The sequence below is a fragment of the Agrilus planipennis genome, unplaced genomic scaffold (genome assembly GCF_000699045.2).
Source record: "Agrilus planipennis isolate EAB-ADULT unplaced genomic scaffold, Apla_2.0 scaffold74, whole genome shotgun sequence".
In the NCBI taxonomy this organism is placed as follows: Eukaryota; Metazoa; Arthropoda; class Insecta; order Coleoptera; family Buprestidae; genus Agrilus; species Agrilus planipennis.
This window is the reverse complement of record NW_020438975.1, coordinates 485,350-500,643: the sequence shown is the minus strand read 5'-3', so window position 1 is coordinate 500,643 and position 15,294 is coordinate 485,350. Positions and strand designations below refer to the sequence as shown.

The 15,294-nt window shown below is 31.7% G+C and overlaps 2 protein-coding genes across 7 annotated transcripts in view; one reads left to right on the top strand and one right to left on the bottom strand.

Moving 5' to 3' along the window:
- Window positions 1-1,878, bottom strand: part of LOC108734840 (uncharacterized protein YJR142W) — an 11,040-nt gene extending 9,162 nt beyond the window's left edge. The window contains exons 1-4 of the mRNA XM_025975475.1: window positions 1,692-1,878; window positions 750-874; window positions 550-690; window positions 307-484 (exon numbers count right to left, since the gene is read on the bottom strand). Coding sequence (XP_025831260.1) covers window positions 307-484; window positions 550-690; window positions 750-874; window positions 1,692-1,743 — 496 coding nt within the window. The 5' untranslated portion in view covers window positions 1,744-1,878. The remainder of the gene's footprint in view (window positions 1-306; window positions 485-549; window positions 691-749; window positions 875-1,691) is intronic.
- A 171-nt stretch (window positions 1,879-2,049) lies between these two features.
- Window positions 2,050-12,668, top strand: LOC108734841 (serine/arginine repetitive matrix protein 2). Of its 6 annotated transcripts, none has more exons than XM_025975473.1 (9): window positions 2,050-2,137; window positions 2,350-2,606; window positions 2,669-2,773; window positions 5,673-5,984; window positions 6,370-6,423; window positions 8,885-9,029; window positions 9,630-9,685; window positions 9,757-11,952; window positions 12,212-12,668. In XM_025975473.1, the coding sequence occupies exons 2-9, from the start codon at window positions 2,368-2,370 to the stop codon at window positions 12,405-12,407; spliced, it is 3,303 nt and encodes a 1,100-aa protein (XP_025831258.1). In that variant the 5' UTR covers window positions 2,050-2,137; window positions 2,350-2,367; the 3' UTR covers window positions 12,408-12,668. The 6 variants fall into 6 exon arrangements, with proteins under 6 accessions (XP_025831258.1, XP_025831256.1, XP_025831255.1 ...); XM_025975471.1 differs by having other exon boundaries at window positions 2,110-2,295; window positions 2,354-2,606; XM_025975470.1 differs by lacking the exon at window positions 2,050-2,137 and adding an exon at window positions 2,144-2,295.
- Window positions 12,669-15,294: the final 2,626 nt, after the last annotated feature.

The window sequence follows — 15,294 nt, the reverse complement described above, 5'->3', positions numbered from 1 at the left end:
TTCAAAAACAACAGAGTTTATAATGTTAATTTCTTGAACAACTTTGTAGAAAATTTAATTATAACAGAATTTCTTCAGATCAAATATGTTAAAGTTAAACAATTTTTATAACAGTATTCCGAAAATTTATAATTCCTTATAAAAGTGACCTTTAACTTGTTCGATCTGTAAAAATTCCATATGATTAAAAGTCGAAAATAAGATCATATATGTTCAAATCAAAAACTTTATGCAAAGTTATTGATTTTTTTGGTTCCCTACATTATATACTTTCACCCTATGGTCGTCATGGGACACCCCGTATACCTGGCCATGTTTGTTTGGTACTAGATCGTTGTTGTAACCATATACACAATCCACGATTAGGATCTCGAACATATCCATTGATAGAAACCCCATATTTTTTGATGCCAAATAGGGAAGTCGCAGCTCTTTCCATTTTCATAACTTTTTCTCCAGCAAATTCCACTTTTACTTCATAACACTAAAACGAATGCAACATAATTAAGGAAAGAAAATGATCTTTTTAAATATTAATTGAAGTATTACCTCCTCTCTCCATCCATTCAAAACTTCGAAAACGTTCTCTTTTTTTATTTTTCGCAAAACGTCATCTATTTTAGCAGATCGTTCCTCGTAATCACGAAATGCAGGATTTAATTCGACAAAGTCGTTTGTCACTCTAAAAACCTTTCAAAATAATCTGAGTATTTGAAATTTTCGTCAGAAATCGGCGATTAAATGATTACCTCGGGATATTTTAGTAAATGAGTGACAACGTTTGATCTTATTAGCCCCACTTGGTACCCTTCCACAATAAAAGGTCGACATTCATCCTTGAGTGCAGGGGCTATAAAATATTTCCAATTTTGTGCTATTTTTTTAAAATAACGTTACTTTTTTATGATTTAAGTGCCATTATAAAATATTTAAATATAGGAAAATAAGAATACATTAAAAAATTTAATAATTACTTTTTATATGTATTACACTTTACATTTTACTTTTGTTTCTTTTGTTGTTTTAAGCAAAAGTGTAACAAAAATTAACTTTTATTTAAAATGCCCGCCTATTCCATACACCCTGTACATCATACTCGAAAATGTAATAGGTACAATTTATGCAAGTACATACTTACATTCAACAACTCTAAAAAGTGGGCCAAAACTTATTGTGAATAATTGAATATTTTAGAACGAAAGAAATTAATGATTTATAGTACTTAGGTATTTTATGCACAACATTATTTACACTTGTTTAAATTTAAAAATAACGTACTTACACTTTAACAACAATTATTATTACTAAACAAAGTAATTATCATATATTGAAATATTTTAAAATAATTAACACTAATTCTGTTATCCAATTCGCAAATTAACTTAATATTTTTAATATTTGAACAGAACGAGGTCGTTTTCAAATAAGTAATAAAGTAGACATTCACTTTATCAAGTCTGCTTTTTTAAAAATATCAATAATATCAGAAATATGTTATGTGTAGAAGTGTTTAAGAGATAACTTGTTAAAAATTTAACAAGAGCAAATGTTAATACTGATAAAACTAATAGTTTATTCATGAAAAAATAAAACTATGCAAAATTGATCGGTACTTCAAAACCAATTTTATCCTATTTATTTGGTGTGAATTAATAAAATATTCTTTTAAAATAAATTTTCGAATAACTTACCAGATAAGTAGAAACAATTAAACTTTTCGGCCAATTTTAATAACTGAGACATTGTTATTTAATACTGATTAAACTTCACCATCAATACTTTACTGTTTGTTTCTCCTTTTGACATCTATCAATGTCAGCGGCAAAGAGTACGTATGTCGCGATAAGTTTCTTCAACCCTCTTTATTACTCGTTAAGTTCCGACTTACGCAATATCCCTACAGTTCTATTTGATTTATAAAAAGTACTTATTTTTTGTATATTTAGAGCATAATTCAAAATACTATGTTATAAAAACTAATGCAATTATAATATTTATTAGTATTGATGTACAGATTTTTAACTTATCAGTGATTGTAAAAATGTACATTTAGGTACGTTAATCATTACCATTAACTATAGATGAGACCATTAACCATGAAAAGTAGGTGCAGTCGCATGGCGCATGTACAGGAAAAGTAAGTCAGATAATGGTCAGATAACTCAAACATAATAACAGTACGTGCATAAATAGTGTATAATCGGTGTATATTATTTAATTAATAATGCTTATACGTATTTAAATAACTATCGCTGTAATCTCTAGTATGTGGAGCTCTCATTTTGATTGTTAAGTGTAGGTGAGGCAAAGTAATAGTGGTGCAATCGTGTCTTTACGTTTGGTTTTTAGATAGGTGGTTGAAGGAAAATGTACAACGGAATAGGTCTTCCTACCCCAAGGGGTTCAGGAACAAATGGACATGTTCAGAGGAATTGGGCTTTAGTAAAGCCAAGGGTAAAAGATCAAACCTACAAAACTGAAGACGAATTGGCGAAACTTGATGTTGCTAGTCATCGGCCCCCTAACAAGGAAATATTGGACCACGAAAAGAAGCGAAAAATTGAACTTAAATGTGCAGAGTTTGCTGAAATATTAGAAGAACAAGGGTATGTTTATAGATATATATATATGTCAAGTAGATTTAATGCTAACTATTGTTTTACTTAAGATTTAATGAAGAAACCATTCTCAACAAGGTTAACAACTACCGAAACATGCTCATGGGTCACAATACTGATTTAGACAAATCTATTGATAAATGGGGAAGAATCAAGTAAGTTGTACTTTTTGTTTAATTCTTTTAATGTAGTTCAGTTCTTCTAAAATGCCAAGATATATATTCTCTCCAATTCGATATCTTGCTATATTGTTACTTTGTGGTGAAATCTACTTCAGTTACTTAAGTGAAAGACTATAAACCAGAGATACACTAATTGCAAAAGTTAGACACTGACGATTAGTTGGTTTCTATTTCCTTTAATAAATTGCAGGAGGTAATTCACTCAATTTGGCTTTATTTTTCATTAAATTTAAAAATGTGCTTGCTTAGCATGATCTCAACTAGTTTAATATCGCATTTTAACTTAAACCATCCAGTACATTTTTATTCTGGCAAATTTTTATTTTCTTATACAAACTATTAAAAATAGATTTCTGCCCCCCATACAAAATCAGCAAATTTTTTGTTTTTAATTTCTAATCTTTTTACATACCTGAAGCCCTAAATGTTCTTGTGATACTTCTATGTAAGCTGATTAATTAACTTATTTTCTAATTTTGGCTTCTTTCAAAGAATTGATCATTTTCTTTCTTATTATTCATCAGAGCAAAATATATTATCTATCTGTTTTTCATCACCTTTTTTTGGTTGGTTGTTTGCGCATAAAAATTAACAGAAAAATTCAATACTTATGTTGTATATGGATGTTGTTGTTGCTTTACAATCAAGAACATCCTGCGTGTTAAGTAACTTTAAAGATTAAAAAATCTTGACATGAGTTTGCATATCGCTTAATGCATTATTTTATAAATGCAACTTTTTTTTTCTACTAAATCTTCGGAAATGGGTTCGTTGTAATAAAACATAATTGGGTGTAATATATTTTAATGACTTCTTACGTCCGTATTACAATTAAGTTTACAGGTAATTAATGATTCAAATAATCGTCTTTATAATTCTTACTTAAAAGTTTATTACTATTATTCTAAAATTTCTTTTTAAATTACTGAAAAGGGAGGTTTTATAATCGGCAGATACTATCGGAAATAAAATTGGCGTTGGCGGAAGGATCAGAACAAAGGATGCAATTTCGTCATTTCGCTAGGTTTACAATCGATTATTTTGCGTTCCGTTTTGGGGATGGTTTTCGTATGCGCGGTTACGTCGTATCTCTCCCCCTTTTTGCCCCGTCAGACATCCTCCAACGGGATGCCACCATAGACGCTGGACGTCGCGGCTCTAATCAGTAAACCCGTTAGAAATGTAGCGAATAAAATGTGAATCTTAAAACGAAAACATAACAGTGATAAAAACGTCTTCCATACAACTTAATCCCATTATTTACCATGTAGGGGATGGTTTAATTTTAAGGCAATCCAAGTCTTCCAACACGCTATTGTGTATAAATAAGTGTTATTTTTTTGCCGTTACGTGTGCCTGATTTTGAAAATAATCACGTACAAAATTGATAATCTGGTAAAGCTAATAAAAAGAATAATCCTGCGATAGTTTATTCAGTATTAATTACTAAACTAAAGTAAAAAGTTGTGCTTGTTCTCTGCGGTGATTGCGTATTAATGCGGGGACGAAACTTTTATAATAAAGCTACAAAAAAGTGGAAAATAAAATATTTTTGTTCTGCATTATGTATGCTAATAACGGTGGTCATCCGAGACCACGATTCAGTGTAGATGAACGAATTATTTTTGAGCGTTTATGGCGTGGTGCCCTTTACCAAGCAGTAGGAACCCATGTATTGCCCAGGGGTGGACTCAGGAGACAATGCTGTTGCCATTGTCTCCATTGCGGACCGGTACCCAACGCCAATCCTAATTTACGAAACGTCGCTGATAAGCAACGTATGAGGTCTGTTGTAAGGTAATTTTTACTATAGCTAATTACTATTATAATTCGTCCACTTTGTGAAATCTAAATTTTAATAAAAACCTAAAACGATTTATATATGTACGCAACACCCAATTTGATAAGTATTTGAAACGTTTAACAAAGTTTAATTCTGTTTAAAGTCGTCTGGCTCTTTAAATTGATTTAAAAAGCTCAAAGTCCTGTTTTCTGTCAGATTACTGGGCAAAGCTTGTGATTAACGATCTCTGTAAGCGTCACATCCAATAAATGTTTTCAAGCAGTGATTATCGGATTTTAAACATGATTTTCTGAGTTTTATACTATTTCAAATGTACAGGGCGTCGAATGAAAACATTTAATTAGATGTGTTAATTTTTATAGATTTTACATAAATATAAATTGTTTTGAGTGCCTCATACATACATAGCTAATTATACACTAGCTGAAATATGAATCGAGTGGGGCATGTCTATTGTCTTACATTTTCTACTACTACACATTACCCCACTTCCACGACCCTTTACGTCTAGGGTAGTTATTGATTTATTTGCGTGCGAGAATTGTCAGATGCCAACGACGGTAATAGAATTCGGTTATGGCCTGTTCTTGTTACATCCGCATTTTTTTTTGCAGCTCTTGTAAATATTGTTAAATTATCATTTTTTAATTCGTCGAAACCAAAATTATGCTTTATCATATTTGTGATCCAAAGTGCAGGTGAATTGATTCGGAGTAGTCTTTTGTTTTCTTGACGTTAAACAACGCAAAGTCTTAATTGGTAATTAGGGCAAGTGTTCAGGATGGTTTGTTTTAGTTTTAGCATGAATAGCGACCAAAGGTAATAAACAGAACCTATTTTAATGATATCTTTTTTATTTTAAGATGTTTTCTGATTGAAATACAATACTTTTATTGTCTTGATAGTCGGTAAAGTTTTATCTAGTTTGGTATATTTATAAATAAGTGTGTCTAAATTATTTCTTAATGTATTCTGGTTCAATTGGTGAAAATCGCGTTCAGATAGGGTTGACAATTGCAAAATTATAAGCGAACAAACAGATAATAGTAATTCTTTTTTTATTTGCAGTGTAACTGAGACACATCAAGTAGCCGAGGCACAACAAGAGAAAAACGCGCGTTTGCGAGAAGCGTTTGGAATATCGGAATATTTTGTCGATGGGAGCAGTTTTGATCCTAATCGAGATGCGAGAGAGCAATTGGCGCGTTCCGAGGCTTTTAAAGAAAAGGAAAAACAAAGACTACTCGAACGGGAGAAAGAGAAGGAGTTAGAAAGAGCGCATGCATCACGCTACGAACTGGTTCACACGCCAAGTCCGGAACCGGAAGCTGCCGCCACTGAAGAGAAGAAAAAGAAAAAACACAGCAAATCAAAGGAAAAGTATGTTTTTTTGTTCCTTATCGGATTTTCGGGCGTTTATCCCTGTATATAAAAAAAGAGGTTCTTAGTTAAGGACTTTACCGCCTGAAAAATAATTAGAATAGATATTGTAAAGAAACCCGAAGAAGTCTTTAAGGAAGTCAAATTAAACTGTGGAATAAGACAGCCGCGAATTCCTTCCATTTTTCTCTGTTTATTCAAACGTCAACAACAGTTTCCTTTAGATTGCCTTAGTAGTGTATTTTTAATTTTTTCTTGCACAACCTCCAAAAAGTTAGACTTCCTATGACCTGATGACATTGGCCGTGAATATTATTGGCATCGATTATCAATCATATAATTTTACATTAATATATGTTATAAGAAATGAAATATTTCTTTGCAGTCAGCTAATCGATGAGGCAAAGAAAAAGAAATCAAAGAAGCGCAAACGAGAAAAGTAAGTTCAATGTTCACAATTACTGTCGTTTCGCTCACTTATTAGTGGTCGTGTTCATGTTTCTTTCCAATTCAAAAAAAATAATCGTTTTTGTACAACATTTTCATTCATATTATGATTTTTTTAACTGTTTTGTTTCCATGTTGTGTGCGAATTGTTATTTTTATTGTTTGTTCGATTTTGTTAAGTGTTGTTTGTTAATCACAAATAATTATTATATTTCCTCGTACTAATGTAATGGTAATATATTTTTTGCCGTGCGTAAAGAGTTGAGGCCTTCAGGTAAAGGTATGGTTTCGTTTATAGTTTGTAACTGTTTCATTTTGTTTACATTGAAAAATCTGTATAGCGCAACCTAGGCTGGAACCGAAGGTGCGTTATCATCACCTGAATTTCAAACTGTTCACTTCTTTGAATCACTTTTAAAAAAATTTTCAGTTTGACAAACTTGCAGTGTTTGTTCCCGTTTTTACTTGGGAATTCGCCAAGTATCCAAAAGATCCTAATTATTTCAAAAAGTAACTATTTTTGACCCTCTATTGTCTCACAAGTTTCCTTGTTTAGTATTTGAATCTATTTTTTGTTTTTNGTGAATAATTGAATATTTTAGAACGAAAGAAATTAATGATTTATAGTACTTAGGTATTTTATGCACAACATTATTTACACTTGTTTAAATTTAAAAATAACGTACTTACACTTTAACAACAATTATTATTACTAAACAAAGTAATTATCATATATTGAAATATTTTAAAATAATTAACACTAATTCTAATCTTAAATAATTTGGTTCTGAAATGAACAATATTCAACATTAGTACATGCATGACTATTATTTGTCTTAAAAATACATTCGTATACGTTTTGTGTTTTTATTAACACACTATTACGTATTGTTTTCTTTTAAAGTACAACAATATGAAATAAAAACAAATAAAAAAGGCTAAGTGTCGATAAAACAAAAGCATATTGGTATGTAAGGGGAGAGAATGTAGGGTAAACTGACGACCCCCCTATGAAGATAAGTGATGATGAATTTTTAACTTTGTTTATAGCAATCGATTGTTTCTACTTTTATTTTCGTTTTTACATTGTTTATTTAATAATTTATTTATTCAAAATGCTTTTGAACTTATCTGCAAAAAAAATATTTTCTTGAACTGCGGTTTATATTTATTGTTTATATAGTACTCGTTAGTATTATTTATATTAATTTTGGGGCTGCTTTAAAAATTGAAGATATCAAATCACAGTTGAAAAGACCTGTAGGATTGCTTGTTGGATTTGCTGGCCAGTTTATTTGTATGCCCTTGGTAAATATCTTTTAAAGTGTTTTGAAGAGTTTTGATTAATTTTTTTTGTTATAATTTCAGCTAAGTTATATAATTGGTTACGTTCTTTTTCCTGACAATCCAGCACTGCAACTTGGTATATTTTATACAGGCTGTGCCCCCAGTGGGGGCGCCTCTAATATATGGACAGCCCTACTAGACGGTAATATAGATCTGTCCATAGCTCTGACAACTATGGGCACGTTTATCGCTTTTGCAACGATACCATTCTGGACATTTACCTTGGGTGCCCTTATTTTTGATAAGAACAATTTAGAAATACCTTACAGGTACAATAAANTACATTAATATATGTTATAAGAAATGAAATATTTCTTTGCAGTCAGCTAATCGATGAGGCAAAGAAAAAGAAATCAAAGAAGCGCAAACGAGAAAAGTAAGTTCAATGTTCACAATTACTGTCGTTTCGCTCACTTATTAGTGGTCGTGTTCATGTTTCTTTCCAATTCAAAAAAAATAATCGTTTTTGTACAACATTTTCATTCATATTATGATTTTTTTAACTGTTTTGTTTCCATGTTGTGTGCGAATTGTTATTTTTATTGTTTGTTCGATTTTGTTAAGTGTTGTTTGTTAATCACAAATAATTATTATATTTCCTCGTACTAATGTAATGGTAATATATTTTTTGCCGTGCGTAAAGAGTTGAGGCCTTCAGGTAAAGGTATGGTTTCGTTTATAGTTTGTAACTGTTTCATTTTGTTTACATTGAAAAATCTGTATAGCGCAACCTAGGCTGGAACCGAAGGTGCGTTATCATCACCTGAATTTCAAACTGTTCACTTCTTTGAATCACTTTTAAAAAAATTTTCAGTTTGACAAACTTGCAGTGTTTGTTCCCGTTTTTACTTGGGAATTCGCCAAGTATCCAAAAGATCCTAATTATTTCAAAAAGTAACTATTTTTGACCCTCTATTGTCTCACAAGTTTCCTTGTTTAGTATTTGAATCTATTTTTTGTTTTTATCATATTTCTATACCACCTGGAGGGTGTTGGATGTTTGGCGAAAAGTTTTGTAGTCTTGTTGCTCAAACTGAATATTTCAAAATGCATGGTTTGTTTTTCAACAAAATTGTCTAAAATAGAAGGTTTTTTCTTTTTTGAAGATCAGGAAAAAAGGACAAAAAGAAAAAGCGCAAACGCCGTTCGACCAGCTCCTCTTCAGAAAATTCAGAGTCGGACTCAGGAGTAAAGGATACCGACAGTGAAAGCGAGAAAAAGAAGAAAAAACGCAAAACAAAAAAGAACGAGGTTAGACCTGTTTTTCTCTAATATTCTTTTAAGTATATTATTTTTCTTTCTACATACATGTAGGACGACAAATGATAAAAAAAAATGGTGTAGAAATTTAATTATTTCCCAAAGAATTTGATTTTAAAAAGTAAATTTGTTCTGTTTGACACCTCTTTGCAACATAGGATGTGTACGAACTGACATCTAGATCTAGTAAGTACCGGCTAATCCAATTGCATGTGATAAAAGGAAAAAAGCGCCTTGTAGAAAAAATAATTTCTAAAGTTATATTAAATCACTAACAACGTTGAGAAGAAATCGTCAGTTAAAGATATTTTATCGACAGCCTCAGATTTTTTCTGTTACATTTGTAAGAATAGGAATTATTAATAAGACTTTTTTTCATTAAAAAAATGTTATCTAGATAATAGTTGCATGAGATGTTTTTGCCAAGGTTTGTTTTTATTCTTCACACAATGGTACTTTAAATATAGTATTTTTTTATTAATAATTGATAATATTAATGACACATATTTTATGTATTTGTATTTTTGATTGTGAATGTACTAGTTTTGAAAATGGACCGTGTGATGCAAATTTCTTCTTTATTTTGTACAGAAAAAGAAGACCGAATCCAAAAAGAAAAGAACTCCTAGCGAAGATTCCCACGAAAGGTACGAAACGAAATTTCGCTATTAGCGATTACTGTGTTGTTAATTAATGTATTAATCTTTTATAATAACAGTTCTGAAGAGGAAATTCCAAAGAAGAACAAATCCAACAAAAGAAAACTAGACGACGACGAAGACACCTATCAGAGAAGAAAGTCTAGAAGAGACAAAAGTGTAGAAAAAGATACTAGACGTCGCTCCTTGAGTGAAGATAAGAAGCATAAATCCCGCAAAGACAAGTCACCGAGCAAAGAGATACGGAATCGCAGAGACAAATCTGTAAGCAAGACAAGAAAGGCAAGATCCAGAAACAGAAATAGAGCATGTAGTGCAGACAGAAACGAAGAAGTTCGAATTAGGAGACACACAACTAGATCTGCAAGTCATGAAGAGAAAGAACGCTCACGAAGCAGACATAGGTCTCGTGGTAAAAATGAGAGATCTTCAAGTAGAACTAGAAGAGATAAATCAAAAAGGAGAAATCATTCTAGAAGCAGATCTCCAAGTAACAGTACAAGAGCTAGACGATCAAAATCTTTAAGCAAAGATCGTAAGAGATTTAACAAGGGAAGTCGAAAATATTCACCCACACGAGACACCTCCCATTCTCCAAGCCAAGAAAGACCTACTACTAAAAAGTCGTCCATCAGGTCTCCATCTAAATCACCTAGGCGTGAAGCAAGGTCAGAGAACAAACAAAAAGAACGCAAATCCAGGTCCAAATCACCTTTAAGAAGAAGAGAAGAATCCACATCTAGAAAAAACTATGAAGATAGAAATAATAAATATTATGGCAGCAGTAGCAGTAATAGCAGAAATAGGGGAGGTACAAGTCCTCCATACAGACACAAAAGTCCAGTAAAAGAAAGATCAAAATCCAGAGATTCTGCCGATTACAAGAAAAAGAATTACGATAAACAAACTTCTAGAAGAGAAAGATCTACTTCGAAAGAGTTTGCGAAATATACGCGAAAAGAGAATGAAAAGCCAGATCGTAGAAGCAGAAGATCAAATTCGAGAGATTCTTCCAAGAATACCCGCAAAGATTATGACACCCAACGAACAAAAAAGGAAAGATCTCGATCTATGGATTCAGTCGATCGTATTGATAAACATTCTAAACATAGTTGGTCCAAGAAAAACAGATCCCGTTCTAAAGATAAAGAATCTTGCATGACACCAAAACGAAGATCGTATCGATCACCATCGCCGAATAAAAAAATAGAAAAATCAAAAGAGCAAACGTCACGAAACTTTACAGAATTATCTTGGAAATCGAAAAGATCATCTTCTTGTTCTAGATCTCCCAAATTAAAACCTTTCAATCACAAAGAAGGCACAGATCATACTAGAGCTTCTGAAAAGATGGACAGATATGAAAGGAATAGAGAGAAAACGCCAAAAGCACTATCAAAGGAAAAACATTACTCTCCAAAAGAAGACAGCAAAGAGATCGAAAGTAGTAGACATCATTACCGAGAGAGAAGTGATAGACATACGTCACCGTCATCTCCTCCAAAGAAAACAGGTGTAGTTAAAAAAGATTCATCTCATTCTTCTGATTATTTGCCTACTGGAAGTCCACCAAGAAATAAAAGCAAATCGCATGAAAAACGCAGCAGAAGTAGATCAGTTGAAAGAAAAAAGATTGACCGAAGAAGCCCATCTTTCAGTAAAATAAAGAGCCCCAAAATTAAACTCAAACCAGACAGTACACCACCTATCGAAAACAAATCCAAACGGGAAAAGAAATCAGACGATAAAAATCGCCAACAGATGCCAGTGGTACGTTTGAGATCTCCTAGTGACGACGAAAAAAGCAATGACGAACACGAACGTAGCGAGGACGAAGAAAAAGAAAAAGAGATGCGAATGCTAAGACTGCTTAAGTCTGGCTTGGCTGCCAAAGCTAAAGAATCACTAGAAAAAAAGATTCCGAAGATGACGAATAACAAAGAAGTATCAAGTGTTTTAAAGATGAGCAGGAGTAGCATGATGAAAGGTGAAAGTCTAGATCCCGATTCTTTCGACATCAAGGTGTTACCAACAACTAATAAATCGTCAGCTGATGACTTAACACCTGTAAAAGACAAATCAAAATTGAATAACGACGAAATCAGCAGTGATTTTGTACCCTTTAAAAAGGACAAAAGCAGTTTAAGAAAACGTGCCAGCGCCAGCACAAGTAGGTCCAGGTCACCATCTAGAAATAGCAGTGAACGTAGCAACAAGTCCAAGTCTAGATCCGGAAGCTCCTCGAGATCCTACAGGTATTAACAGTTACTTAAAGACCAATGCCCAATTGCCTGAATTGTATTTTACAAAGAAGATAATTCAGATTGCTTTGATAGGCAATTGAATTTTCTTTTTTGTTTTTAAATGTGATAGCCATAGTATAAAATTATATCCTAATAGCTTTCTCTAAAACAAACTCACTTATCCTCCCTCTTGCAAAAAAACCCGTACCTGGGCATTGATTTATTTAAACAATCAATTCTGAATATATATTAAAGCCCTTTCTTGTGCTAGTGGTTCCAGAGGAAGCCGCAGTCGCTCATCTTCAGCAAGTTCCGCATCTGGATCAAGATCTAGATCAAGAGAGAGGAGCAGTTCGAGAAGTAGTTCGTCATCTTCCAGTTCTAGTTCATCGAGGTCGAGGTCCCCTTCTATTCCTAGACGTAAAGGTTCTCCCAGTTTTTTGGACAGACGCCGTATAACAAGGTGAGACGTAGGCGCGATGTGTAGGACTGACTCCATTGCTTCACTGACGCGCCCCAAAAACTCGTGAAATTGAAAGTTTTTAGTCGTTACATTAAGAGAGAAAGCGAGAGGGAAGAATGTTTTGTTTTTATTATTTTTTTTGTTTCGTGTCTTTGCAGTGAGATGAGATGTAATTTGATGTTTTTCTTAATTTTTTGAACGTGTAATCTTTACTATTATTGTATGGAGACGTTTTGTAGAAGAAAATAAATCTTTATTTACCTTATTTTAGGTTTTTATTTTAATTCACGTTGATGTTATTNTTTTTATTTATTTACTAAGTTTTAATTTAATTTCTCTGCCCTCTCTTAATCTTCGTTAAATTAGTCTACATGTATCCATATTTTAATGATTGTCTGCTATGAATTTTTAGTCTTCTGAGAATTTTAAAGCTATTTTTGGTTTTGCTCATGATTTGTTTATCACAACGGCTAAAAGTACGGGATTATAAAAATATTTTTGGTTGCAAGTACCATGAAGGGAGTACGCATGAACTACCTACACTTATTACAATCTAAAATTTTCGAATATCAAAAACTATCTCGTTATATTGTGTGTTAGAATGTAATTGCTTTTGCTCATTATAAATTTAAGTTAATTTGCCATACTTATAAATCAGTACTAAAACACACATCTAGTCCCTTCTATAAACGTACGGCTCTAAAAACGATGTATTTTACTAACTAATCGTTTAGTGCTTGAGAATATTCTGTATGTGACTTGCTATTGTTACAATGCCATTAATAATTCGAATGGCTACTGTTACTAACAGTTACTAACAAACTAACAGCGCTCGTAAACGTCCAATACCTTATCATCGTCCGACGCCCTCGTCGCCATCGTCAGTCAGCAGTTACAACAGTGATAGTCCTTGGTATTCAAGGCGTCACACAACTAGTCGCAGCCGAAGCAGGAATTCACAAAGCAGGACCTCCAGGTCCATTTCGAGTTCGCGATCGAGGTCGGCAACCACTCCTTAACGAGGGTGGCTTTTAATGGTAATTTTGAGTTTGAAAATTCCGATACGTTATCGGTATCTTCCAAATTCGACAATCTCTTTCGGATTTATACGATCTAGAAGTGGTATGTTATACAGAGTGTTTATAAAAAAGTTGGACCAAAAAAGCGAAGGAAAAAGAAACTAGAAAATAATGTTTTAACTTATACGTACGTACAAACAATGTAAATGAATAATTGCAGGGAATTTCCATGAAAAAAATGTAAATAAAGATTGTTACAGTTACAAGGAATTATAATAAGTAGCAAAATTTCATATCCGTCAAATTACGATATTATTGGGAACACTTCTTTATGACACTCCGTATAGTAGCAATTAAAACATTGGTTCTGTACCACAAAAATTAAAGTATGTACTTGTACAACAAATTGAATCAAAAAACATATTTTATTTAATTAACAATGTTGTGGAATGGTACTGCCAAAAAAAGCCAAAATCTAGTGTCATAGTAAATTAATAAAATTTGGAAATTCAATGATATTAAACTACAAGATATTTTGAGAAACTTTGAAGACATAAATATTATATAAAAGTAAATAACAAATATTTCACGATAACATTGCTGGCTACTTCGTTAAAGAAACATTTTTTAAACAAATTAAAGGACCCAAATACTTACAGGGTGCCATATTTTGTCCATAATATGTATTGTTTTTATTTAACTTAATTTTGTTTAAATGGAATTATATATTAACTTACCATTTTTATCTTATGGTTAATAGATAATTGTCGTTTCGTGTATTTGTTGTTAGGTGTATTTATGAATGTGTTTGGGTCCTTTATTTCCCAAAAAATAATGTGCAATAAAAATTATTATAAGAATGTAAAACTACAAACAGACATTCCATACATAGATTTTCTGTTGTAAAATGAATTGTATGTAAAGCAAAAAAATCTAGTCAAAGATGTAATACTCAATAAGAAATCCGTTTTATTATGGTGATTTAATATAATAGTACCTACGTGATACATTTTAAAAAGAAAAAAGTAACAGTATTAATTAAAAATTATTATTGCTGTTGCACACTTACTAAAAGATGAGATTGATAAAATAACGAAACTATGTAAATGACGAACTTTTTGCTTTTTAATAACAGATTATCAAATGATTATTTTTGTTAATGGTACCTAGTACAAATTCATCGCATTCCAGTTTAAATCTGATGTATTTATTAATTACAATATTTATTTTTAGAATGTAAGATACTGATATTAATTTATTGATTAAATATATTTATAGTTGTATAGCAAAAATGGTTTAATCCATGACGTTCAAGATATTAAATTAATTAGTATCAATTAATTTTTTCAGTTCAAGGCTTGAATATTTACTGGGAAAAAAGAACTTAAAAAGAAAAGCATGTTTAAGATCATAACTGAACTTAAATAGGCATGGATTTTTTTACACCCCTACAAACAATTTTGTTGATTATTTTGTGGGGGATCTGTGACAATTTTTTTCAATATCTACAGCTGTATCTGGTAAAAAAAATATAGTAAAGTGAGAGTTTAACTTATCAAATACATTAATGATCATCGAAATTTTAGTTGAGTTAGGCTAATTGACTAAAACTATTTTATTAGATACAATTGCTGAAATTGTCCAGTAAATATATTAAACCTATAGTTTGTCTGATTATATTATTTATTCGCTTATTTATTGTCTTATAGTAAATTAATATAGTTATAATTTTTTGTACAAAAATAATATACTTAGTGTCACTAATTTAATAACCAGTGATAATGATCTGATAATTTTTAGATTCCCTTTTTATTTCCTTAATTATTTAACAAGCAATATGATAATTACAAATGTTTCTAGTCGAATTATACT

What these genes read in the sequence shown, in the direction of transcription:
- LOC108734841 (XM_025975473.1), top strand. Translation starts at nt 2,368, where the DNA reads ATGTACAACGGAATAGGTCTTCCTACCCCAAGGGGTTCAGGAACAAAT. An exon ending in AAGAAGCGCAAACGAGAAAA is followed by an intron (nt 6,424 to 8,884) that starts GTAAGTTCAATG and finishes TCTTTTTTGAAG; the next exon opens with ATCAGGAAAAAAGGACAAAA. An exon ending in GCAAAACAAAAAAGAACGAG is followed by an intron (nt 9,030 to 9,629) that starts GTTAGACCTGTT and finishes TATTTTGTACAG; the next exon opens with AAAAAGAAGACCGAATCCAA.